The sequence below is a fragment of the Zootoca vivipara genome, chromosome 8, assembly GCF_965207765.1.
Source record: "Zootoca vivipara chromosome 8, rZooViv2.hap1.1, whole genome shotgun sequence".
NCBI classification, from domain to species: domain Eukaryota; kingdom Metazoa; phylum Chordata; class Lepidosauria; order Squamata; family Lacertidae; genus Zootoca; species Zootoca vivipara.
In genome coordinates, this window is record NC_142591.1 from 62039769 (window position 1) to 62065783 (window position 26015).

General features: G+C 41.6%; 1 protein-coding gene across 1 annotated transcript; it reads right to left on the bottom strand.

The window, feature by feature from the left end:
• Nucleotides 1–459: 459 nt before the first annotated feature.
• Nucleotides 460–26015, bottom strand: CALB1 (calbindin 1). Its single transcript, XM_035125950.3, has 11 exons — nt 25767–26015; nt 25106–25182; nt 19824–19895; nt 12196–12279; nt 12034–12090; nt 8845–8922; nt 6353–6408; nt 5330–5369; nt 5165–5218; nt 4954–5025; nt 460–3125 (listed from the first exon to the last, which is right to left on the bottom strand). The coding sequence occupies exons 1-11, from the start codon at nt 25846–25848 to the stop codon at nt 3012–3014; spliced, it is 786 nt and encodes a 261-aa protein (XP_034981841.1). The 5' UTR covers nt 25849–26015; the 3' UTR covers nt 460–3011.

A 26015-nucleotide genomic window follows, 5' to 3' on the forward strand; every position in this document is an offset into this window, starting at 1 on the left:
CCCTTAATTTTTGTTGCAACTACTTGGGGTGATAATTCAGACCTTCCCCATCTCCACCTCCTTTCTGCCTTAATACAGTCACAATAAGAGTCAGCCTCTGGAGGCCTAGGCTAACTTTATAGAACGTGATCCTTTAAAGGAACCAGAGTCATCAATGAAAATAAGATTGGTGTCTTGCACACTTTCTGCCATGTTCAGACTTCTCGTGTTTTCTTAAGATGACGTCTGTTTGAAATACTTCGCTTTTTGCATAATAAGGGAGCACCCTAATAGTTTTTATATCCCAGGGAGAAAGAGGGGTCCAAAATATCCTTTTCAAAGAAAGATGGAATCATATTTCCAATGCTTTTCATTTGGGAAAAAGTTAAGCCCAGCACTTCTCTGATCGGTCTTGCATCATACACATTCACAGCATGGGGTTTCCCCTTTTCAGTTGAGCATGAAAAGACAAATCGATGGTTTAATTGTCAATCTAAGTTTAATCATTTTGCCATTCATAATTATGCCTCTAGGCAGATATTCAAATCATTGTATCTCTTTCAGAATACAGTCATATTTTACATTGCATAGAGAAGTTAGAGGTGAGTGAGAAGGTGAAGAATTAGCTCACTCGGCTTGTAGCGGAATTGTCAAAATAGGCCACCGAACTTAACTAAGCCTCTTAATGCGTTAATCCTTTTTTTCACCTAGAGACACTCCTAATTTAGTACATATTTTCAGAAATGAAACAAGGCACTTGCTCGTTGGAGGCCATTTTGTATCTTTGCGAAATGACTTCTAGCTTTCATAGAATCGTAGAGTCGGAAGGAACCCCAAGGATCATCTAGTCCAACCCCCCCTCCAGCAATGCTGGAATATGCAGCTGTCCCATATGGGGATCAAACCTGCAACCTTGGTGTTATCAGCACCACACTCTAACCAACTGAGCTATCCAGTGGTGAAAGGATTAAATCAGCACCCTTCAAATATAAATATATATATATATCTTTGTAAGCATTTTTAATGGAGTAAATTTAGCCCAGACCTGTTCATAAGCAGCGACAACCCCATTTAATTAACACAAATATACATGATTTCATATCCTTCTCATTTCTAGATTTCTGGAGAAATTACATAGATTTAACTGGGATGTACAGCCACCACCTCTTTAACATACTTCCTAAAATTGGGCCCATGTTTTAAACCAAAGAACTGAATGCATTGCACACATGGGAGTTCTAGAAGTAACACAGTTTTAAATGCTCATACACAATTGTTAACGTAGTCCAGAAATCTGACAGGATACACTTTTTCAAAACGTTCAGGGCGGTAATACTTTGATATCAGCCATCCTTTTGCAGCCAATGGACATAATCCAGAAACAATGAAAGGTGGTTTAAGTTCCAGTGCTGATAATTCACAGACAAAATTAGCTGGGCTCATATAAAGATGCATAGGATTTTCATAACTTAGTAAGTCCTATGAATTTCAGTGGAATGGTGCCGTGCCTTGTTGAAATGAAAGGGCTATCCCCGATTATCTCTCTCATGGAAACGAGTTTGGGCTAGAATGTGGCGACTGAGATTAACCTGGGCAAAATGCATGCTTAACCGTGTTGTGGATCCTAGCTGTATAAAAGTGCAAGTTATTTCTTTATCACCTGCCAAAGTAACAGAACATAGGAAGTAGACAGACTAGACACCAGCAGTCTTAGTATATTAAATTTAATTATAGATTACACAGAATGATGTAAAAACAGCAGTTTGCTAGAATTATAATATTCTGCAAGTGGAAATAGTTTTTAGAAAATGGATTGTTATATTCTCTGACACAGCAGCAATCATCAAACCTTAAAAGTTATAAAGAGGCCGGCTTGTGGTACCTTTTCTGCCTGCCTTGCCTTTGTTGTACACTTTTCTTACCAAGCTTGCAGTTTATACAGTAAGACATCGTTGTACCTGTTAGGCTACCAAGGTAGCTTAAAGGCTTCTCATGAAGTTAAATTCCTCAGTGTCCCAAGGTGCCTGTAGCCTTGGGATCTGAAGTCAGGGGGAAATGGAAAGCTGTAAGACTGATAACTCATTGGGGATTAACACAATTAACTACAGCGCTGCTACATTCTCTAATATCAATGCTTGTTTGCCAGGAGTCCCAGACCTCTCCCCCCAACCTAGTTGAACACTGCATCTAGCATCGTTTGCAAGTTACCGACTTGCTTTCCTGATAATTTATTTACAGCTTCCAGTAACTCCAAAGTCAGGGCCAACCTTTTCAGCAAGTGTACCATGGGACAAGTCTAAAGTGGGCATGATTGCCACTCCAGGACAGCTTATAATATAAGTAGCCCTTCCACGTCTTAAGAGTGGTTTTCCCTATGGTCCACTGATGGAGCCGACAGGCAGCAGGAGGACAGCTCTGGAAAGGTGGATAGGCAGCTGTAGTCCTCTAGATGTTTTTGAACTACAACTCCCATCATGCCTAGTCATGCTGGCTGGGGCTGGTGGGCGTTGCAGTCTGACAACTTTTAGTTCCCCCCCACTCCAGAGTTTCTCTCCACCATAGTGAGAAGAACCATTTCATTAATGGAGATCATTATTGCTGCTGCAGCCGCCCCAAATGTCAAAGTACATAACAAGCCCAAAACAGTCTCAGCTGAGTGTTGAAATCTCCCACTTATCTCCATCTTAAGAGTCATTATTATTATTATTATTATTATTATTATTATTATTATTATTATTATTCATTATTATTATTTATTATTACTTTAAATGAATCAGACTGGCCCAAACATAGACATCCTCTTTATCAACCTTGTAGTTACAAAAAACTGTACATTACAAACAGTATAGAAACAAAGCTGAAAAGAATGCGCCACATAACCTGGCTAATTATCTATATGCAGTGTTAAATTTACAAGATATAAAAGAAAGTAAAGCCTACCCTCGTATAGTGCACAGTTATTGTTGTTGGGTTGTTGTTGTTGTCGTTTTTTAAAGATATATCACTAGTTAAGTGGAAGTAATCAGAGGGCTCTAATTCCCGTCAGCAGAGAGAATGAGAGCAAGTTCTGTTCGGTAAAGCTTTCCTCCGTCGGACAAGGCCATGATGTTTTTCTTGTATGTTGCAATGTGGTTGATGTCTAATTCCTGTGAGGGTTTGTTTGTTTTTTTAAGAGAGAGAGAGAGAGAGAATGCTTTATAACCCAGTTCAGTTACCAACGTTGGGTACACAAAGTGTTACTGCTACACAAGAAAAGACAGCAGAGCCCAAGCGCATGCACTTTCAATATGGATGAGAACAAAAATGGTTTTGAGGGTGTTGGCTAGTTTCCTGGCTAGACAGTTCCACGCATGGTCTGCCCACATGAGTAAATTATGCAACCACCTATGCAGGGCCAATGGTATCTGCCTTCGCACCTCCCGCAACTGGTGTCCTTTCTTTCAGCAAAGTGCCAATCAAGGGGGGCGGGGAAATCCCATACAGCGGCCCCAATGCATACGGCTGAGGTATCGCTCCACAGCACTGTGGAGTCACATTCTGGAGAATCTGCTCCTCTCTAGCCTGCAGGTGTGAAGGGAATCCTGCCGTTAAGGACTGCATCACTCTGCCTGAAAATATTTGAACTGCAAGCTTGTTCGTTGCTATAATCCGCCCATGTGCTACATCCTCTGGGCTGCTTGAAAGAAATGGTGCCAGTGGTTTGGGAGAAGGGGAACTGATTCTGTACTGAGCAAAACCAGGTAGTAAAGTGTCCCTTTTTTTCTGAAGCAGTATCATCAGTGCCCACTTAATACAAAGGAAGGCATAAGATAATTAGTGTTTTTCTACTCTAATTAGTGTTTTTCTACTCTGCCTGGAGGCAAAATTCAGAGGGATGATAACAGTTGCCCACTGAAGTGGTAGTATGAACTATACAGAGATAGGAAATGACCTGGGAGTAAAACTACTGCTGTTTGATAGGAGAAAGGGCTGTAACTCAGAGATAGAGCATCTGTTTTGCATCCGTAAGGTCCCAGCCAGTTATTGGGGGTCTCCAGGTATGGCTGAGATCCTGGGAAGCCACGGCTAGTCAGTGGCTGAGCTAATGGCCTGACTCAGCATAAAGTAGCTTCCTATGATGTCAAGCCTAGGGCTTGCTGATCAGAAGGTCGGCGGTTTGAATCCCCGTGACAGGGTGAGCTCCCGTCGCTCGGTCCCAGCTCCTGCCAACCTAGCAGTTCAAAAGCACGTCAAAGTACAAGTAGAAAAATAGGTACCACTCCAGCGGGAAGGTAAACGGCGTTTCTGTGCGCTGCTCTGGTTCGCCAGAAAGCGGCTTAGTCATGCTGGCCACATGACCTGGAAGCTGTCTGTGGACAAACGCCAGCTCCCTCGGCCTATAGAGCGAGATAAGCGCACAACCCCAGTCGTCCGCAACTGGATCTAACGGTCAGGGGTACCTTTACATTTACCTATATGATATCATACCATCCAACTGTTGAAACCCTGGTTGAGTCACATGACCCACGCCTTGCTCTCACCCCCCCAAAAATAACACTTTTTTCAGGGTGAGATCTTGCGTGGCACTCAAAATTGATCTTGTGCGAAAAAACGGAAAGTCTTTTTTCCCCCAGGGCACATGGCAGGTACGTGAAATTAAAGTTATCTGTACACCTTCCTATAGAACTGCCATACACCTCGATTTTCCAGGATATTACCAGGATTTCAAAGGGAGAATTGACGTGGGGGGGGGGGAATCTCTTAAAGGTGGCACTTTGTCCTGAATTTTAGACAAGCTAATCGAAAAATCACATTTTCTTGATTTCTCAACGACTTGGGGTTTTTCTGGTTTTATCTTTTTGAAATATGGCAACCCTATCTTCTTGTTGTATCCAGAAACTGAAATATATTGAATTCAGAGCAACTACCTTAACTGGCTAGATGGGGGAGGGCAGAGTTTAAGTGCACTTTTAATGGAAATAAAATTAGAATTACCGTTTTGTTCTTTTCACAGAGATCTTTCAGCAAAGCATCTAATTCTTGTTCATCTATGTAGCCATTCCCATCCTGAAAACAAAAGACATGAGCAATTATAACTTTGCTCTCAGCTGCTTTCAGCTACGTTGTTTTGTCTTGCAGAACACGTACGGTCAGAGATCTTTTAAAAATAAAAATGAGTTATCAATATTGTAGGTAGACTACTTACTGAATCAAATGTATCAAAGGCTTTATTAAACTCCTTCCCACACATTTTGACACCCTAATTTTCAAAAAGAAAACAGGTATTAGAACAGTAGTGGTTGGGATCACTACTCAAACATATAATTTATATTAGGCGTGTTCAAACATTTAGGCGTATCGTGTTACATACCTGAAATTTAAGGAGAAAGTTTTCCTGTACTGGGAGTAATCTTTGGAGAAAAACACAAGCAGAAGTCAGAACAATTGCTGAGTGGTTATACTGTAGTAGGAACTTGAGCTGCATATCTGGAAAATGTATACATGTAAAGGCAAACCTTTTCAAGAAATGAGAGAGGAAATGACCTTGACAGCTGACTGGGAAACAGTTTACTGTACTAAAATGAGCTGCAAAACCGCAGTACATTTTTTTCATGTAAAATCCTTCTTTGTAGGCTGCTTGTCCTATTCAAACTTTTCCGTATATTTTATTTATTTAATTCACTTGTGGATTGTATTTTTAAGGGGGGGGGTGCAATATGCTTTGTAAACTGCTTTGATAAATGTAAAGGTAAAGGGACCCCTGACAATTAGGTCCAGTCGCAGACGACTCTGGGGTTGCACGCTCATTTCGTTCTATAGGCCGAGGGAGCCGGCATTTGTCTGCAAACAGCTTCCGGGTCATGTGGCCAGCATGACTAAGCCGCTTTCTGGCGAACCAGAGCAGTGCACGGAAACGCCGTTTACCTTCCCTTCAGAGTGGTACCTATTTATCTACTTGCACTTTGATGTGCTTTCGAACTGCTAGGAGCAGGGACCAAGCAACGGGAGCTCACCCTGTGGCGGGGATTCGAACCGCCAACCTTCTGATCGGCAAGCCCTAGGCTCTGTGGTTTAACCCACAGCGTCACCCGCGTCCCTGCTTTGACAAGCAACATACTATATATATATATATATATATATATATATATATATATATATATATATATATATATATATACACACACACATACACACAGCACATTTTCTTTCTACAATACAGGATTTGTCTTTGTAATGAAAGGGTTGAACACTGAGAAGAAGAGAGGTTTCTAACCCAAATTTTTGCAGTTCATAGAAACTGTTTCTCTGCCGCATGTGGCCATTTGCCCCTTTCATGTTTCATCTGCTAATTGGTGCTCATTTCATTCCTTCACCCTCTTCGAAGAGTACATACCTGGCCATTTCAGTTAGTTCCAGTTTCCCATCATTGTTTTCATCAAACATCTTGAGCTGAAAAGGGAGGGGTTGTGTGAACATTTTTTCTCTCCAATACCAGCAGTAAACAACAAGAAAAACCAGTTAACAACGTCACCTGTCTCTTAATGCCTGTTTAGTGCAAGTGAATTGGCCTCTTAAGAGACAGGTGGGCATTTTTTAAAAAAGGCCTTGATTCTGTGGTTATTTTGAAGTTAGGATTCCTCATATGTGCTTTCACCCTATGGCTGCTTTTGTAACTATTTTCATTGGGCTGGATCCAAGGTTCATTGAGTAAAGCCCTGGTCATGGAACATGGTGCTTTTGGCTTCTGCCTGTGTCCCCGGAAAATCTATTTTGAAAGGCTGAGGAGTCCTCCAGAAAAGCATGGAAGATGGTGGAGTGAGCAACAAAAGGAAGTGGCAGGTATTTACTATCTAGGGAAGGATTGTAGCTCATTGGAGAGCCACTACCAATCAGTGTAGACAATACCGAGCTGGAGGGACCAGTGATCTGACTTAGTATACAAACAGATTTCCTATGTTTCCCCTTCACCATTAATGGAAGCCTCTGCTGCACCCAAAGCCATTTGGTTCACAGAAGGCCACTTTTGGATCCAATCTATTAACAGTCGTACCTCTACTTACATATCCCTCTGGATACATAAACTTAGGGTTGCAAATGCGGCAAACCCGGAAGGGTATACTTCACACGCACATTCGCAGAAGCGCTCTATTGCGCCATACGCAGAAGCAGTGCCCGCATATGGACTTTTCAGGTTGCGGATGGACCCCCGGAATGAATTAAGATCGTATCTGGGGGGTCCACTGTATTTTAATTTGGAATAGTCCATCTCCGTAGTCTTACCATTTTTTTAAAAAACTGAGACACCTTAAGCACATGTCAGAACATTTCATATGCAATAAAAGGACGGAGACCATAAATATCACAATCAAACAATAATTTGCCAATTTAATAAATATTTAATTTGTCTTTCCCCCCTTTTTTTGTCTTTGTAACAACCAGCCAGACATTCACATGCACTGATTTTCCACAGCAAGAGAAGTATTGTGATTTTGCAAAAGCAATCTAAAGGCCATTATGTCAATATTTAACCAGGACACTGAACATGTGCCAAATTGATTACCAAAACCTAGGAAGCCGCTGTGTGTAAATTCAGTGTAAGGCATTGTCCAAACCCCTGAGTTTCAATCCAACAACATAACTCCTGTCTCAAGTGTATGAGAACTTGCACACACTTCGTTGAAATGAATTAAGGCTACATTGCAGCCATACCTGCTATATTCCTTCGAATTATGGTACCGCATTTGTCCGTCTATAAGACGAGGTTTCTTGCCCATTTTTTCTGTTTGAAAACATGGGTCATCTTATCCATGGAATATAGCAATTAAATATATAAATAAATATGAAACCTGCTCTAGCAGTTGCAGCTGCTAGAGGCAAGCCACGGGGCCTCTGTTGTCTGCTTGCCTCCTCCCACTCTGCCTGCCCTACAGCAGGGAGGGAGGCTGTAGGCAGTCCGTTTTTGCCGTGCGGTGTCTTCACACGGCTCCATTTGTGTGCGGGTGGCGCAACGTTACACAGGAGGAGCATGGCGATGGAAGTAATATCTGCGCCTTTTAACATCAGCAAAACATTGTGCCTTGTGGTCCTCCTGTGTAACATTGCGCCGCCCGCACACAAATGGAGCCGCGTGAAGACACCGCACGGCAAAAACGGACTGCCTACAGCAAGGGTCAGCAAACTTTTTCAGCAGGGGGCCGGACTATATTTTGGGGGGAAATATGAAGGAATTCCTATGCCCCACAAATAACCCAGAGATGCATTTTAAATAAAAGGACACATTCTATTCATGTAAAACCATGCTGATTCGCAGACTGTCCATGGGCCGGATTTAGAAGGTGATTGGGCCGCATCTGGCCCCCGGGTCTTGGTTTGGGGACCCTGGCCTACAGTCTCCCTCCCCGCAGTAAGGCGGGCAGAGTGGGAGGAGGCAAGCAGAATACTATACAGAGGCTCCACGGGAAAGGCGAAAAGTGCTAAAAGTTACTGGGGGGAAAAAGCTCAACTCTGAACTCCCCCCCAAAAAGCTCAGTGATTGCTGGCGAGGGAACAGCTGATTGGCAGCCTGTTAGACACGCAGGGCTGTTAGCCTTTGGGCAATCCCCCCCCCAAAATAATTCAACAAGTCCCCCCCCCCATTTTCTTAATTTGACGTCCCCCAAAATAGGGGGCGTCCAATACTGTACACAGAAAAATATGGTATATCTTATCAGAGTCTCCTTTTGCTACTTGGTATCTATGAAGCCTATGCAGCCAGCTAGTTCACAATTCAAAGAAGGGATGGGGAGAATACAGTAATGAGAGAAGATCCTAGCTTGTAGAACAGATACGCCTTTATATGTAGACAGGGAGCTAAGTTCCCTGAACGAAATAGCTTCCCACTCTTACCATGATGTCTGTATATTCTGACAGCTTTGAATCCTCAATCTGCTTGTTTGCTTTCTGCAATAGGTCTTTCAAAAAACTCTGAAAGAAAACAAACACGAGTGCTAAGTGTAAAAAAAGACAATAAAACCGAAGGAAGGCAATAAGTTGCTTTGCTGACCTTTGAAAAAATACTGTTTTTCATCTAGGAAACGACACTTTTTTCCCCAGGAGATCACTCAATTGTCCTAGTTCATAATGACATTTAAAATCCTTATTAAGCAAGAAGTCTAGAGAGCTGGGGAATTTCAAATGCCTATTACCTAGAAGCATATCTCTCTCTCTCTCTCTCTCTCTCTCTCTCTCTCTCTCTCTCTCTCTCTCTCTCTCTCTCTCTCTCTCTCTCTCGCACACACACCTGTTCTAACCTCTTAATATTATTCTTTGGAGTATTGCTACTTTTCATATTTCACACCAGATCTTCCGCTTGTTCTGATAGTTGGGGGTGGAGAGTCTTGCACTAAATGGAGCAGAGATTGATTGGCTGGGGGTACAAGGCCCATGTTGATTCCCATGAAGCCATTCCTCAAGAAAGGCTTGTCAGTGTGGATTTGCTTCACTGCCGTGTTCCAGCTGCTTTCTTCTTCACAAGAGAAAAAGAGCAGTCAGTCTAATAAAAGTTTTAAAACCAGGCCATTCAGCGGAGGTGGGGCAGCCAGATTTAAATCTAGAGCTTTAAGAGCATTCAGTGAGTGCAGAATTTACCGCTCCGACAGCAGATTTGTGCTCTTCAGGCAACTGCCCATTCCAAATTTTGTGCCAGCATTCCCCAACCTGGGGTCTTCCAGATGGTTTAGATGTCAGCTCCCAGGAACATAGACAGTGGGCAGGGGTGGCAGGAGCTATAGCTCAAAACATATCAAGAGTAGCTGGTTGGGGAAGTATTAAGCCCACATTGGCATCAAGCCAGAGACGTTTCCCAGGCCTTGAGCTGCACCAAGCAGCTTGTAGGCAACCTTGGCAAATATATGAAGTTTTCTTGGTCCACCTTAGACTATTAGTCCAATATTGTTGTTCTTACAGCAGCACTTCCCAACATCTCAAGCCCTTAGCATTGCTTCCCAAGATCCTTTCAACTGGAGTTGCCAGGGACCTTGTGCAGCCCTCCAGATGTTTTGGCCTACAACTCCCATGATCCCTAGCTAACAGTACCAGTGGTCAGGGAAGATGGGAATTGTAGTCCAAAACATCTAGAGGGCCGAAGTTTGGGGATGCCTGTTGTACACACACAAAGCAGGTGCTTCATAGTGATCTATAGGCCTTTGCCTTCTTCTGACAACTATGCAATCCACTTTGGTTTGTATCAAAATATCCAGAAAACTGGGATAATCAACAGGGATTTCCCCAGACCATCAGTGAATAATTTCCCAAATACTGGGCAGCGAGCCAGCCAGCTTGTCACTCAAGACTCTCTAGATCAGCCTTTCTCAACCTTGGGTACCCAGACGTTTTTGGACTATAACTCCCATCATCCTTGGCCATTGGTCCTGCTAGCTAGAGGAATCATTTTGTCAATTTGTCATTATAGGTAAGGTAAAGGTAAAGGACCCCTGGACGGTTGTTTAGTCGTGTCCGACTCTTCGTGACCCCATGGACCAGAGCACGCTAGGCACTCCTGTCTTCCACTGCCTCCCGCAGTTTGGTCAGACTCATGTTCGTAGCTTCGAGAACACTGTCCAACCATCTCGTCCTCTGTCGTCCCCTTCTTCTTGTGCCCTCCATCTCTCCCAACATCAGGGTCTTTTCCAGGGATTCTTCTCTTCTCATGAGGTGGCCAAAGTATTGGAGCCTCAGCTTCACGATCTGTCCTTCCAGTGAGCGCTCAGGGCTGATTTCCTTCAGAATGGATACGTTTGATCTTCTAGCAGTCCATGGGACTCTCAAGAGTCTCCTCCAGCACCATAATTCAAAAGCATCAATTATTCGGCGATCAGCCTTCTTTATGGTCCAGCTCTCACTTCCATACATCACTACTGGACGGTTAAGTCCAGTCAAAGGTGACTTAGGGGTTGCAGCACTCATCTCACTTTCAGGCCGAGGGAGCCAGTGTTTATCCACAGACAACTTTCTGGGTCATGTGGCCAGCATGACTAAACTGCTTCTGGTGCAATGGAACACCATGACAGAAGCCAGAGTGCACGGAAATGCCGTTTACCTTCCCACTGCAGGGGTACCTATTTACTTGCACTGGCCTGCTTTCGAACTGCTAGGTTGGCAGGAGCTGGGACAGAGCAACGGGAGCTCACCCCATTGTGCAGATTCGAACCGCCAACCTTCTGATCGGCAAGCCCAAGAGGCCCAGTGGTTTAAATGCCACCCGCGTCCCTAATTTGCCATATGACATGATTAAATGCTTTCCCTATGCATAGAAACTAGCCAGGCAAGGAGAAGGCTAGAACAATGTTGAGTTGAGTTTTCTAGTTAAATACTACAATGTTGAGTTTTCTAGTTAAATACTACCCATCCACCTCTGCAGTGGCGACTACTCAAATCATCTGTGGTTTGTAGTGGGAAACTCCAGAACAGTTGTTGATGATGATACCAGGAGGAAGGGAGTAAATTGACAAAAACTCCAATGCTTAAAAATAATAATGATACAGAGGTATGTGAATTATTGTTCTGCAACATTGAAGATTCTGGTCGTCTTTCAACATTCATGGTTTTGTATCACTGGAATGGGGAGAGCGCAATATTAAAACCACATTGGGCTGTGTAGCTCTCTAATTTGAATAGCTTCGACCCAGAATTCCTTCGAGAGAGCTTCTTCCCAGCCATCTTTCAGATCCTCTGAAAGTGCCTCTTATTAATGACACCAGCTATACATCAGGTTACAACAACAAAGATACAAAAAGATGCATGCTTTGTGGGTCCCCATCACGATCACCACAATAAGGGAACTCAAACTCTCTGCAGAACTGCCCAGACCCTGAGCACCTTAAGAAACACTGCAAGACAACCAGGGCCATTTTGAGGGACTCAACAGTTAAGTCAGGAAAGGGCTTATTAAAAAAGACACCAAATTTCTTTAATATATTGTATGTTTTGCTATGTCTTTCAGTTTTTGTGATTTATTCCGCTGCCGCCCCTGGAAGAAAACCTTTGGCGTAGGGGCAGGAAATGCATATTAATAAATAAACACAAATTGCTTCTTACCTTAAGTTCTTCAGCATCAATAAAGCCACTATGGTCACTATCATATTTTCTCCATGTCTGGAATTGAGAAGTTAGCCATTAAAACTAAATCAAGCACAACCAAAAACATTTCTTTCAACCTGGCAATTTAATTTTACAAAATGCAAAATTTATATAGATTACCTGCATGAAGTCTTCACTTGATTTCAGCTGCTGGCACCTAAAGAATAAGAGGAAGTTCTCTTCTGTTGGTAATACCTGAGCAAGCTGTAAAAGATTTAAGACTGAATAAAATCCATTGTTCGTCAAATAAATATAATACATACTACGGCTTTAGGAGAGAGATTTTTTTTAAAAAAAATTCAAATAACTTGCATATTTATCATTGGTCTGTAAATACCAAGTACAGTCCACCAGGATTTTCTATGCATACCACATTGAAATGAACTGTGGCACGATTAACTGAAACTTTGAAATATTCTAATTTGTAATTATGCTGCCAAAGGAAGGAAGCAGGAGTTCAGTCCATAATATTTGCGGACGGAGTCTTCAGTGGAAAACTGCTGCATGTTTTCCTTTAATAAACCTGAATTTTGTCGCAATATTCTTTTTTTAAAAAAATAATGTAACAGTATATGAAGAATATATCTTGTCCAACATTGTGCTCCCTACAAAAGTGACCAGCCAAATGTCTATGAGAAACCCACAAGCAGGACATGAATGCAATAGTCCCTTCTGCTGCTGATCCCCTGTAACTTGTATTCAGAGCTATATAATTTTCATGGCTGAAAAGGCATAAAAAATATAGTTTGCACTGAATTATGCAGGGGTGGGGATGGTGTTTGATGCACAATCAAAAGCAAGGCCAGTCCAATACATTTTTGCATTTGAAGAGAACCGCAAAATGGTCCCTCCCTCTCTCCTCCAGGGAAGAAGAGGTGAATGAAGATCTACATCAGGAACAAGGTGGGGAAAAATAAATATCTACATTGGGATCAGTTGCCCCATGGATCCTGCTTGCCTCAGGAGTGGGCCAGCCCTGATCAAAAGCTTTCTTTGGAAATGGTCTAATGCAGGGGTAGCCAACTCCCGAGAGACTGTGATCTACTCACAGAGTTAAAAACTGGCAGTGATCTACCCCTTTTGGGGGGGTTCAGGTCAAAGTTGTTAAGTTTTTTTAGGGAGGGGGTAAAATGTTTTTTTTAAGGGGAGCCACAGGTGTTCAGCTTCTTGGGGGGGGGGGCAATGATCTACCAGTGATCTACCGCAGATGTCCATCTACCAGTAGATCATAATTACCTGTTGGACATGCCTGGTCTAATGGTTTCAACCAGCTACAGATCTCCGTATCAAAGTGATATTTGGGAGAATCTTCACTGCATTCCAAGAATCCCTTTAAACTACAGTTTTTGATGGGACACAGATATGGAGGAAAATGAAGTGCCCTGTAGTTCTTCCATTGCAACTCTGTCTCATAAACAGAATACAGTGGAACCTCGGTTTATGAACACCTCGGTTTATGAATTTTCGGTTTATGAACGCCGTGGACCCATCTGGAACGGATTAATTCACTTTCCATTACTTTTAATGGGAAAGTTCGCTTCAGTTTATGAACGCTTCAGTTTATGAACAGACTTCCGGAACCAATTACACCCATGTTTCAGTTTATGAACGCTTCAGTTTAAGTTCTCCGCGGACCCGTCTGGAACGGATTAATCCACTTTGCATTACTTTCAATGGAAAAGTTCGCTTCAGTTTATGAACGGTTACTCCGCGGACCGTCTGGAACGGATTAATCCACTTTCCATTACTTTCAATGGGAAAGTTCGCTTCAGTTTATGAACGCTTCAGTTTATGAACAGACTTCCGAACCAATTGTGTTCATAAACCGAGGTACCACTGTATTTACATTTCACACCAGCAAACTGTTCCTGAATAGAGAGCTCCTATATGCATCACCAGGACTGCAGGGTGTGAATGTTCTATTTCAGACAGGATGGACATGAAAGGGAACAGGAAGTACAAGGCCGTTGCACTTCCTGTTCCCCCCTTCCTCCCATCAGTGCCATGTCCAAAACTGTCCTTCAGTGAACTTCTGAGATTTGGACTTAAAATTATGTCACTTTTGACCTTCTCCCTTGTTCCAACCCCAAGTTCAGTTCCTTGCTTATTGCCTTTACTTGAGCTTCATGGCTGCAGTACACTGGGACCTTAGTTGTCCCCAGCTCCCATCTACTAATCCACGGGCTCTTGCTTTAACACATTTAGATGAGCTAGAAATAGAATGCCTTTGTCTGGAGGGTTGTCATTGCAAAGGGTTTCTTATAAGCACAGTTCTCAAAGCATAACCTCAATTTCCTCGTGCTTTTCTAAGTATTTCAGAAAGGAACTATTCAAGTTGCCCAGACCAATGGGAAATGCTGAAAGCCAAGTACTGAATTGTATTTAGATATTATTATTATTTTTTAAAAAAAGTAAACTTAAGGTTTTATTTCACATAAAAGAATACTTGAAATGGATGCTGCCTTTTCACATGAGAACTAAACACTCAGGCAAATGAACATTCTGGCAGCTGACAACCTTCTCATGCCACACTGGAATTCAAAATATTTAATCTGCCTCAAATTAGATTGGTAAAATTAGATTTTAGTAAAATCAATGCATAAGCTGACTCGGGATACTTCCACATCAATATGTCACTTTATCTAATCCTATATATATATATATATATATATATATATATATATATATATATATATATATCAATGGTTGCTATCAAGGCCAAACTTTCTATCCATATTTTTAAAGAACGCTGCTTGGCAATGAGATGGCAATCTTTATTCACCTTTTGTTGGGGGTGGGGCAGGGCAATTGACAAAAATATTTAAAATACAAAAATAACAAAGTACACACACACACACACACACAATAAAAACATAGAAATGCTAAAAGTGCTCATCCACCATCGTAGAGAAGTACAGTGGTACCTCTACTTATGAATTTAATGCGTTCCGAACGCACATTTGTAAGTCGAAAAAAATTGTAAGTCAAATCCCATAGGAATGCATTGGGAGAAAAAAATCGTATGTCGAAGCAACCCTATTTAAAAATTCGTAAGTAGAAAAAATCCTATCTAAACCGCATCCAAGATGGCGGACGGAGCTCTATTCGTAAGTAGAAACATTTGTAAGTAGAGTTATTTGTAAGTAGAGGTACCACTGTATCCTTCCCCACCCTACTAAAAGACAAGCACCAAAACAGGCTGTAAATAACCTCATATAACAATCTTAAAAACCAGGGAGAACAGAAAATGTCTTTGCCTGGTGATTAAAAGTTGGCATTGTTGGTGCTGGTTGAACGTCCACAGGGAGAGCATTTCACAATTGGAGAGACGCCACTGAAAAGACCTGTTTTCTCTTTCTATTCAATTCACACGAACAGAGGAAGCTCCACCAAAGCTCTCGGAGCTTGGCATCATTGGGCGCCTGCTGAGCCCCTCACCCAGCAGGGATGGGGAATCCGTGGACCTTCCGACGTTTCTGAATTCCAGTTCTACTTCAATCCCAGCTAGCATGGACAATGACCAAGGATGAGGGGAGTCTGACACATCCCCCATCCCTGAAGCCGGCTGCCCTACTGCCAGTCCATAGAGTCTGCTGCTGCTCCACTTTGTGATTTCTTCATGTTCACCTGCCCTCTCTGAATGAGCACACATGGTTCTGTTTCTGGGAGGTGGCCCCCACTGAGCCCCCCTGGAGAAGCAAGCAAATGGCCAGCGACAACACAGGAAAGGAGGAGGGCGGCTCCCTGAAGCAAATCGCCAAAAGGTCCCACAAAATCTGGAACTAGCACAGGAAGCACAAGACAACTTCCAAATGCATCCACCCCTCACACTTTTGGATGTTTCAAATCAGGTGTGGGGAATCTTTCGCCATCCAGATACTACTGAACTCCAACTCCCACCAGCCCCAGCAGGGATGAAGGGAGTTGTGGTTCAGCATTTTTGGATGGCTAAAGGTTCCCCACAGCTGTTTTAAAGAAATGTATGCTCCTGGGTTTCCTTTTTCAGTATTGGCCCAAATGGCACTGGGGAAGATAGGGAACCAAATGGAACCAACGTATGCCTTCAAAGTCTCCAAAATACCACCAATATATTGTTGCCTGTTGTGCCTCCGGGTATTGTATTCTCAGCTACTGTGCTATTACAGTTCCAAAACCTGTTGAGTCCTGGATCTGCTCCAGAAATAGCTGCATCCCAGCCTAGATTCAAACTGGTGACTAGTAACAGAGCAATTCTGTCCCTTGTTAAGCTAAAATTATGAGCTTCACTTGCTTATGTTTCTGACCCCCCACCCATTCCAAAAAGGTTAATTGAATATTACCAAGAAAAGATGGGGGAGGGGAGCAGCAGAATTAAGATTCTAATGCAAAGAACTGGGCCAATCAATTACTGGGTGTGGATCATAGCACGTGTTTCACATGGAGGTTTCTGGTTCAATCCTCATTACATAGGAACCTAGTAAGCTGCCTCATAGCAAATCAGACCATTGGCCCATCTAGCACAATATTGTCTACACTGATTGCCAGCAGCTCTCCAGAGTTTCAGGTAGGAGTCTTTCCCAGTCCTACTGGAGATGCCAGGGATTGAACCTGGGACCTTTCTGCATGCAAAACAGGTATTCTACTGAGCTACAGGGTATACTGAGCTACTGTACACCCAGTTTATAGGATCCTCTATTTTGGCAACAGGAAAAGCACCTGAGAACTGGAGAGATGTTGCCACTCAGAATATTATGCTAGATGGATAAACAGAACTGGTTTTTAAAAACCACACAAAAACAAACCCAACTTCCTATATTATGGAAGGGTACACGTGATAGAACAGTTCTTCCATCAACACATGTATTATAGATTGACAAATTATCACTCATTTCTACAGTCCCAGAAAAAATCAGGACACTTATTATTAGCACCTTATGACCCACACCAAGCCATACGCAGTTAACCAGCCACATGGTGGCCTAGTAGGGAGTCAATAAATCTCATGACTTTGTCATTTGGCTGTATCTGAAAAATGACAGGGTTTCCAAGCACCAGATAGGTACCATGGGTGACTAATGGGCTGCAAATTATACAGGTCTGCCTTTAGGAGTGAAAGTGCTGGGAAAAAATATTATTTCTAGAGAGGAATTTATTCTGTTCTGTAGTGAAACAGTTTTTTAAAAAAATACTTCTTATGTGGATGACTAAATTAACCTCTAGTTTGCATTCTGTTCTGTCATGAAATGATTAGATAGATAAATAGTGTTTGTGTACACCCTTTTAAAAAGAAAAGAAAACCAAAACAAGGAAAAGGTATATTTCCAACATTACATCCCTTCCTCCTTCTACCCAGCCACCTTTCCTTAGTAGAAAAAAAAGCTATTGAATCGTTCAAACATGGAATGATTGCAGGTTGAGAATGTTAAAGGATGGGCTTTTAAAACTCCATCTCCATTGAACATATAAGCTGGAGTGCTGAGAAGGGGGAGCCTTTTAGAAGAACAAGTGGCTTGACAAATTCTACACATTAGCCCGAGGGCAATGGATAAAAGCTCAGGGAGGAACCACACTAATGCAGCCTCCTGAAGATGCTCCGAGAATTTCCTTTAACTTGAGCAGCAGCAGTGCTGAAAATGTCTTAAACTATTCAGCTTGCCTTTTAAGGAGCTTAAATACCGCCTCACAAGAAAACGTATTTTGGAAACAGAAGATCTCTTGGGCCACCTTGGAGGAGGAGAGAGATCACAGAAAGCGAGGGGTGAGCTAGCCGGCATTCTTAAATGCTCCTTTAAATTAAAACAAAACAAAACAAACTACAACCCACACCAAAAATAACCCTCAAAAAACTGCATTTAGGTGATTTATGCTAGGAAATAAATTATGCTAGTCTCATTTTCTGTTTACTAATCAAGAATGATGGTTGTGCTAAAGATTACATAATTCTACATCATTATCTTTTCACAGAGGTAAGTCCCACTGAGGTAAGTCCTAGTGAGTTCAAGTGGTCTTACTCCTAAATAAGTGATTCTTAATGCTATTTACTGCTTTTATCCTGCTGTATGGTTTTCTTTAAATTAATCTTCTTCTGACATTGTTTTTAGACAGGCTTCCCCAACCTAGGCCCTCCAGATGTTTTGAGAGTACAATTCCCATCATCCCTGACCACTGGTCCTGCTAGCTAGGGATCATGGGAGTTATAGGCCAAAAACATCTGGAGGGCCGAGTTTGAGGAAGCCTGTTTTTAGTAGTTCTGATGGGGTGGTTCTTGTTGCCTGAAGATACATTTCCTCAATCTTTCATAGGATCTCTTCCCTTTGACTCTCCAGTTCCCTTCGTCCTTTTTCAAAGGATGAGGCTTTGCAACTAGAGCTGTCTTTTTAAATATCTGTACTATAAACTATTGAATCTGCCTTGAACTTTTGGGTTCATAATTCACTGTTGAATCAATAAAACTAAATACATCACTCTATGAATTTATAGGACTCCACATGCACAACTCTTGTGAAGCTTCATTCTATGCACGTCTACTTGGACTAAAGTCCAAAGTCCACATTGATTTACAGTCTACATCAGGCATCCCCAAACTTTGGCCCTCCAGATGTTTTGAACTACAATTCCCATCATCCCTGACCACTGGTCCTCTTAGCTAGGGATCATGGGAGTTGTAGGCCAAAACATCTGGAGGGCTGCAGTTTGGGGATGCCTGGTCTACATCTTAGTTCTCAATGAATGGCTATTCTAATATTCAGATTTACATCAGCAACCAGATACTTGGTCCCTATTAACCTTTCGTATTGACAGCAATGGCTATTGGGAGCATTCACAAGTGAGATAATCACATCGTTCAAGAATCAACCTTCCATGGTTTTACCAGTGTCCAGTGATAAGTTATTGGAGCAAAATTAGAAACAAGAACTCTCATTTGTTGCCTATTATCACAATGACTGGCATCTTTCTCGAGTGAAGATTGTATTTTTAAAGTTATTTTAAACAACGGGAGCAAATTTCAAGATCAAGCTTAAGCTGGTTTGCAAAGCAGCATCTACTGTTTTCTATGCTTCAGTTTCAATGAATGTTTAAAAAGGGCATTATATAACCAGTCAATGACTGAAGCTGCTATACAAAACCATATCCAACACACTGGGCATGATCCAGCCATACCTAAGCATGTTTAGGCCTCACTGAGCAATATGCAGCAAACTCCCAAAATGAAACAATATCACTCTTCATATCGTTGCTTACTCAAATTAAGTCCAGACCAGAAAGGCTTTTGCTGTGAGGGTTTCCATTGAAAAGCAGTTTTAGAAAATGTCAACCTAAACAAAATATTATTCAAGCAGCTAAACATTTTTGGCAATTTGAATTTCTTAAAAAGAGATGCTCTATTGATGTCTCTGCCCCCCCCTTTTGTCTCTGCTTTGATATTTCTAACCTGTTTTCTGTGATGATTTTGTTTATGTTTGATTTCGCATTGTTATTTTATTGCTTTTGCTGTTGTTATGCAAAACAGTCTCAAGTTTAAATGCCATCAAGAACTGGGTTGTTGTTGTTTACATGGAAAACGTCAGAATGAAAACACTGAAATGTTTTTGTAATAAAATGATAAGTTCATAAATTTCATAATAAAAGATAATAAAATGAAGAAAGCCATTTTCTGAGAAACATCAAAAGCAAATAATACAAATATTTGCAGACAGGCTTATATCACTGCAGAGCTATGACCAATAAACAAATTCATTAAATGGCAGTAAATAAACCAGTTAGCTTACCTCTACAATTCCTATCTTTCCATCAGAACTTGCAAACTGGTCCACAAATTTTTTCATTTCTGGGGTCAGGTCCTATAAATGTGCAATACAATGATTATTACTTAAAAGAAAGCCAAAGACACAATCCATTGGAGGAATGTCTCCTGCACAATTTCCACAGAAATGAATGGTGCTAAAGGAGCTTCCCAGTAGGTTGTACCCTATGCAGTTTCTTAAAACTAAGGAGTCATATAATTAATTAAGAACCTATCCTGCTGGTTCTGCCATGTCTAGGTAATATCCTGAGCCTAAAACCATGTGCCTTAAGGGCATTAACTGCTCGAAAATTAACCACTAAGCTGCAGAATTTCTTCTTTCACATTTTCCAGAATGTTGTTAAATGTAGTTATACGCAGTGGCATATTAAAAAAAAAAATCACATATCCAGCAATGAATGCAAAAACATTGACTATTGTGCTTTCCCGCAATTTACACTATTTAAAGTCTCCCCCTCCTCTTTCTTGGTGATATTTGCATCTCTTTGCAAAAGGGTGTGAAAACGGGCCACACCCATGTTGCTGAGGCAACCAGGTAAGCACTCCTTCAGTCCTTCCTACTTGACTAATTGGGACAGGATATGGACTGACATGTGCATTTGGATTCATATCCAAATGAATATTCCACTGGAATTGATGCAGTCAGTATGGGATACATCCTCATCTGAATATGCACCTCTCTCATTCATTCTACCCCAGATGGGCAATGGGGGCAGAGTCCCTCTTCCTTCCCCATTGAGAGTGTGGGCAGTGGGAGGGTTCCATTTGCACTCAGTGATATTGCCACACAGTAAAATCTGATTGGCTACATAGCCCCATGATGCCACCATGTTCTTGAAAGTATATCCGATTAACTAGAATCGTGCAACGAAGAGGACTTCAAAAATCAGCACTAGCTGGTGAAGAACACAACGGACACAAACAGGCTGGAGGAAATGTGCAAAAGAAGAAAAAGTAGAGGTTTTCCCCTCACAGTTTCACCTGCTTCAGAACAGCAGTTTTTCCTTACAAAAATTCAACCTCACAAAAACTCAGCCCAGTTTAAACATGCAATCTCTCTATCTCTCTCCACCCTGCTAACACAGAGATGATTAAAACTATTTCCAAGCAAGTAAATATATAACAGCTATTAAGTTTCTAGAGCATATTATTATTAACTCATAAAAACAACATCAGTACAATTCATTTTATGTTACGGTCAATGTCCAAAATTTGTCCTGGTTTTAGATTCATGCACAAATTCTGGCCATCTCAGACAAATTTAATAAATGTATGTAGAATGCCATTTTATGAACATATAGCAGGGAATGTTGACAATCGCATTGAACCAACTGTCAACTTTGGCAGATGTATCTTTGAGTCTTTTGACGTTTATGAAATTTGTCTGGGCTTGTCCACATACACTTGTCACTGTTAACATTGATCAAATTGTGGACACTCACAGTAGCATACACTGTCTCTCATCATCACCACAAATTTCATTCAAAAGGAGTTTGTTAATAATAACCATCTGTGTTTTTAGTGGAAGTGAGGTTTAATAAACAAAAACCTCCCTTCCACAGTTCCACTACCTGGCTATGAGATTAATCACATATCTAAGATGAATCACATATATGAGGCAGTGGTTCCTTGTCAGCTGAGTGTCAATTTCTGTATAGTCTGAGCCTGTGTATGGACTCAAAAGTGAGTCCCACTAAATTCACAGGGACCTCTTCCCAAGCAACTGTGCGTGAGACTGCAGCCTTTTGGACTCAAAGCCTAAGGATGCTTTTTGGGAAGTCGGTCCCACTAAAATCAGAAGCACCTCCTCTTGAGAAACTTGCGTAGGATCAGACTGCTAGATGCCCTGCACCGCTGAATTCACTTCCATTTCCCTACCAGAAATCCACACTAGTTATTTCAAGTATGGAGTGAAAACAAATAACGCTGTATTCTCAAAGATACTGAAGTGAAAAAGATTGCTACTGGCAGGTATAAAATTAGCACAACTATGGAAGGCATCTACAGGCGCCGCTGAAATATTTTCTTAGATCTTATTCACTATGAATAATAGATCCCTGAACAAGGCACACTTCGCTATGGTCTATTTCCCAATTCTGTGGTGAGCAGTTTGAGTTTTTAATGTGCCCCCCCCAAAAAAAACACCAAATGTGTGTTTGTATCCTTGCATGCATTGTACTGAAAAGTCAAGCAAGTACAGACATTGGCTCCCAGTACGTTTCCGAGCACAATTCAAAGTGAGGCCAAACGTCTGAAGGAAAGATTCTTCATGTGTACATTTGAAGATGCTTGGAATCGCCTCCCAGATCACGGACTCTAAGCAACCAGAATCACGATTTCAGGGAGAGTTCAGTTGAATGCATGAAGATCCCTCCCTTCAGGACTTCCTGTTCAATGTTGAGAGGTTAAAGAGGAGTCCTGGATGCTCTCACCGCCCGCCCACCCCCCAATACTCCATGCTTTATTCATCCATACATTCTTTGAATGCCCAAGCAGGGCTTAAGAGAAGCATAATGAATATTATATCCAAGCTACAACTAGTTAATGATTAAGCATCAAGTTGTTACTAAGCAGCTGTGTCCACACTTCATTGTACTGGGCACTTGTCAGTCAGGCATAAAGCACAACTGAACACAGATCTTAAGACAAACCTTCCCCAGAAGTCTTTGGGAATAGTTCCTGGGCAGCAAGGTGATGCACAAAGCAATGCGTTTTCAGAATTTATTGATGAGGTAAATTTGAAGCATGGAAGATTAACTATATAGATTTTTAGAGCTTCTGAAACATCTTCCTTTGCTATGCATACAGTCCAATCCTATGACTGCTATAAATAGCAGTCCTACCAACTACATAAGACTCACCAAACTCTGTGAGTCTTACTCACAAGCAAACATACATAGGATTGTAGAAGCCTTATTTTCTTTAATTTATTAGGGGTTAAAAATGGCAGAAGAAAATAAGTTCTTCACGGGGCGGGGAGGGAGGGTAGGACTTTTGGCAGACCTATAGAATATACGCTGCATATCCTGCGGGGGGTATTCATTTTCACCCATTAATCCTACCCACCAAGTCTATGCCGAAACATAATTAAGACAAATATATTACAAGTCATGAATATTGGGAGAAAAGAGAATTAAGCAGTCTTTAAAAAAACAACCTGGAAATATTGACAAGATATGCAAGGTGAACGAGATTTAAATTTAAGTTGTAAAAAATTCATTAAGTACTGTTGTTAAAGGAAAGGAACAAAAACTTTCTGAAATGCAAGGGAAATTGAAGTTTTTGTTGCGTGTGTATGAAAATAATGGTAAAATCACAAAAATTGCTTAGAACATACATTAATTTTGCCACATACCACTTTTGAGAAAGGACACTCAAAGGAAACTCAAAAGCTGCTTGAAATAGTATCCAGTGAAACAAGATGTGTGATCTAAAGAAATGTCTGCAAAACAAGCCTTTCAAATCCAAGAATCAGCTTAGATTTGAAACCACTGATAGTCTGACATGCAATAGTCCAGAAAAAGAGAAAAGCTTCGAGGAACAAGAAGCTAAGAATGATCCAATGAGAGAACTGAACTTTTGGTGCTGTTCTTTTCAGAAAATTCCAGAAATAGTCTTGTCCAGAAGCAATGTCAATAGAAAGCTGAACAAGAACACCTGAGGACTTTCAAAGCAGACATATAAGGTAAATATTACACTGTGGGTGGCACACAGAAAGTGCCTACAGAGATTTTATATATCACTTTACGAGCACTTGAATTTGTTAGTAGCAGTCTGATACCATTTTCAAACCTGGGGGAAAATGGAATGAATGCCTTGTAAAAAATGCAATCTTTTCAGTTGAATGAAGAACTTATCAAACAGAGTAGATTTAATAGTGATTGCTTCTAAAAACTAAATTATGAATCTATTTTTCTCTTATGGAGATGTAGACAATGACTCATGTTGCAAAGCCAAAAGTGAAAACAGTGCAGAAACTTCAAAGAATAAAAAAGTATATGATAGGGACCAGCCATCACTTCATTTGAAAATCCATTTTTGCATCACATCTTCAGGTCCTTGATAGCAATCATAAATATGTATTTTATAATGCTTGATTACAATTTTTGTAGGCAGCCTCAACTGTACGCACATAAATTGTAAGCTTGTAGATAGACTCAAACTTTCAGTTATGCAGTTAACTCACAATCATTAAAGGACAGCTCAAATGTATTTTAATATTGGAATAATCTTACAGGAACTGTGTAAATATTTTACAAATACACATCCTTGGTAATAAACAACACCAGTCAAATTTGGAGTACACTGATCAGTTGGATTCAATGATCTTAAATTAATTGATTTCAGTCAGTCTATTCCAAGTATGACTTAGTCAGATATCATTGGATAACTTCAGCTTTATTTCAAGGGGCACTGAATATCTTTCAGAGCTGAGCTCTCTTAATTGGATTTTCATTGTATTTGGCACATATTCTTAAGCCTGACTCTCAATACTTCATTTTTCTTGTTTCTCTTAATGATATATTCATTAACTAGCAAGCCTATTTTCCCATTTCTTTTTCCGATAAGAGATAGTTTCTTATTTCAAATAGGGATAGTAGTTAATATGTTTTGCATTATTTAAAACTTTTTGCTTAAAATTCCCAAACATCTTCCACCTTTAATGCCAAATAACACATCAATGATTACCATTTTAATCACCCCCATTTCCCCCAGTAAACATGTTCATCACCTGCAACAGTCAGATAACCCTATTTTGTGCTAATATTCCAGTATCCTAAAACCAAACTAATATCTAATATCTAGTTAGTTCTAGGTACGACTAATCTGCAGATCTGTTTATTGGCCACCAAGGGGCAGAAATGTATTTCAGCCAACGTATTAACAATGCATTCAGCTAATTTTGAAATTCTTTTTAAACACTGGGGTGGGAAAAACTGTGGAAGCAACAGAATAATCCTTTCCTTGCACATTTTTTTACATCACTTTAAGAACTCCACTATCACCTGGTTTGAGTCTTGTATAGAATGGAAGGACCCAAGAAACTTTCTTATCTAGTTCCCATCTCACCCAGATTTCCCAAAGTCACTTTTCTTTTGATAATGGCTAGGTCATATTCACCTGCACTTTACACAGAGGTATGCACCCAGAACGGGTCCGGCCTCATTGCTGGAGTTCACCTGAGGATAGTTCCTCTTCTTTAATGAAGATGAGATAAAGCAATGGGGGAAAGAAATCTTAACCTACCAAGCCCGCTTTCTTTCGCGCCTGCTGCAATTCCTGGATAAAACACTGCAGCTCCTTTCCATCCATGTACCCATTGCCTGCAACACAAAGAAAAGGGAGAGCATCGCTCGTTACAGCTGCGGAGGTTTAGCTCACTCTCCCTTACCAGCTGGAAAAGGTGGGGGAAAGGAGGGACATTTGCGCGTTGAAAAACAGCGGTGCTTTTCAACGTGTTTACAGAACTTTCATCCATCTCTCTCTCTCCCCAAGAAAAGCAACATCGCCAGGTAACGTCTAAGGCTATGCATTCTTTATTGAGTGGGTGCGCCTGAACTTTTGAGGTGCCTCCAGAGAGGAAAACGAGGAACCCTGCTCCCAAGAGGGTCCGCTCCCAAGGAACCCAGAGACAGACAGAGAGAGACAGACAGAGAGATAGATGAACGGTGCAGTTAAGTCTTCGCAAAAGCTTCGCGGTCGTTCCAGCTCGCAGGCAAAAGTTCTGGCACGCGCGCGGGACAAAGTTTTCCTGCGCGCGGCAGAGGAGTGGCGAGGAAAGTCCTCTTCCCCCCGGGGCCTCTGTCTCCCCTGCCCAGCTGAGCCCTCGGAGCCCCTCTCCACCCGCTCTTGGGTGCCAAGGTGGGACAGGTTGAGAAGAAGGGGTGGGGTGGGGGGTTGTAGTCACCATCAGCGTCGTAATGACGCCAGATCTCGAAAAACTGGCTTGCTGAGATCTCCACGCCTTGTAGGTAAGTCTCCGCGGCCATGGCGTGCACCTTTGGGTGGAGGAAGGAGAAAAGGCGGCGACTGGTGGTGGCGGTGCTGCTGCAGCTGCTGGGGATGTCGCTGTCCGCGGTACTGACTCTCCGCCCGGGCTAGTCACTCCTGGGCGATCTCCGCTGAGCGCGCTCTATTTATCCAGTGCTCCACTCGC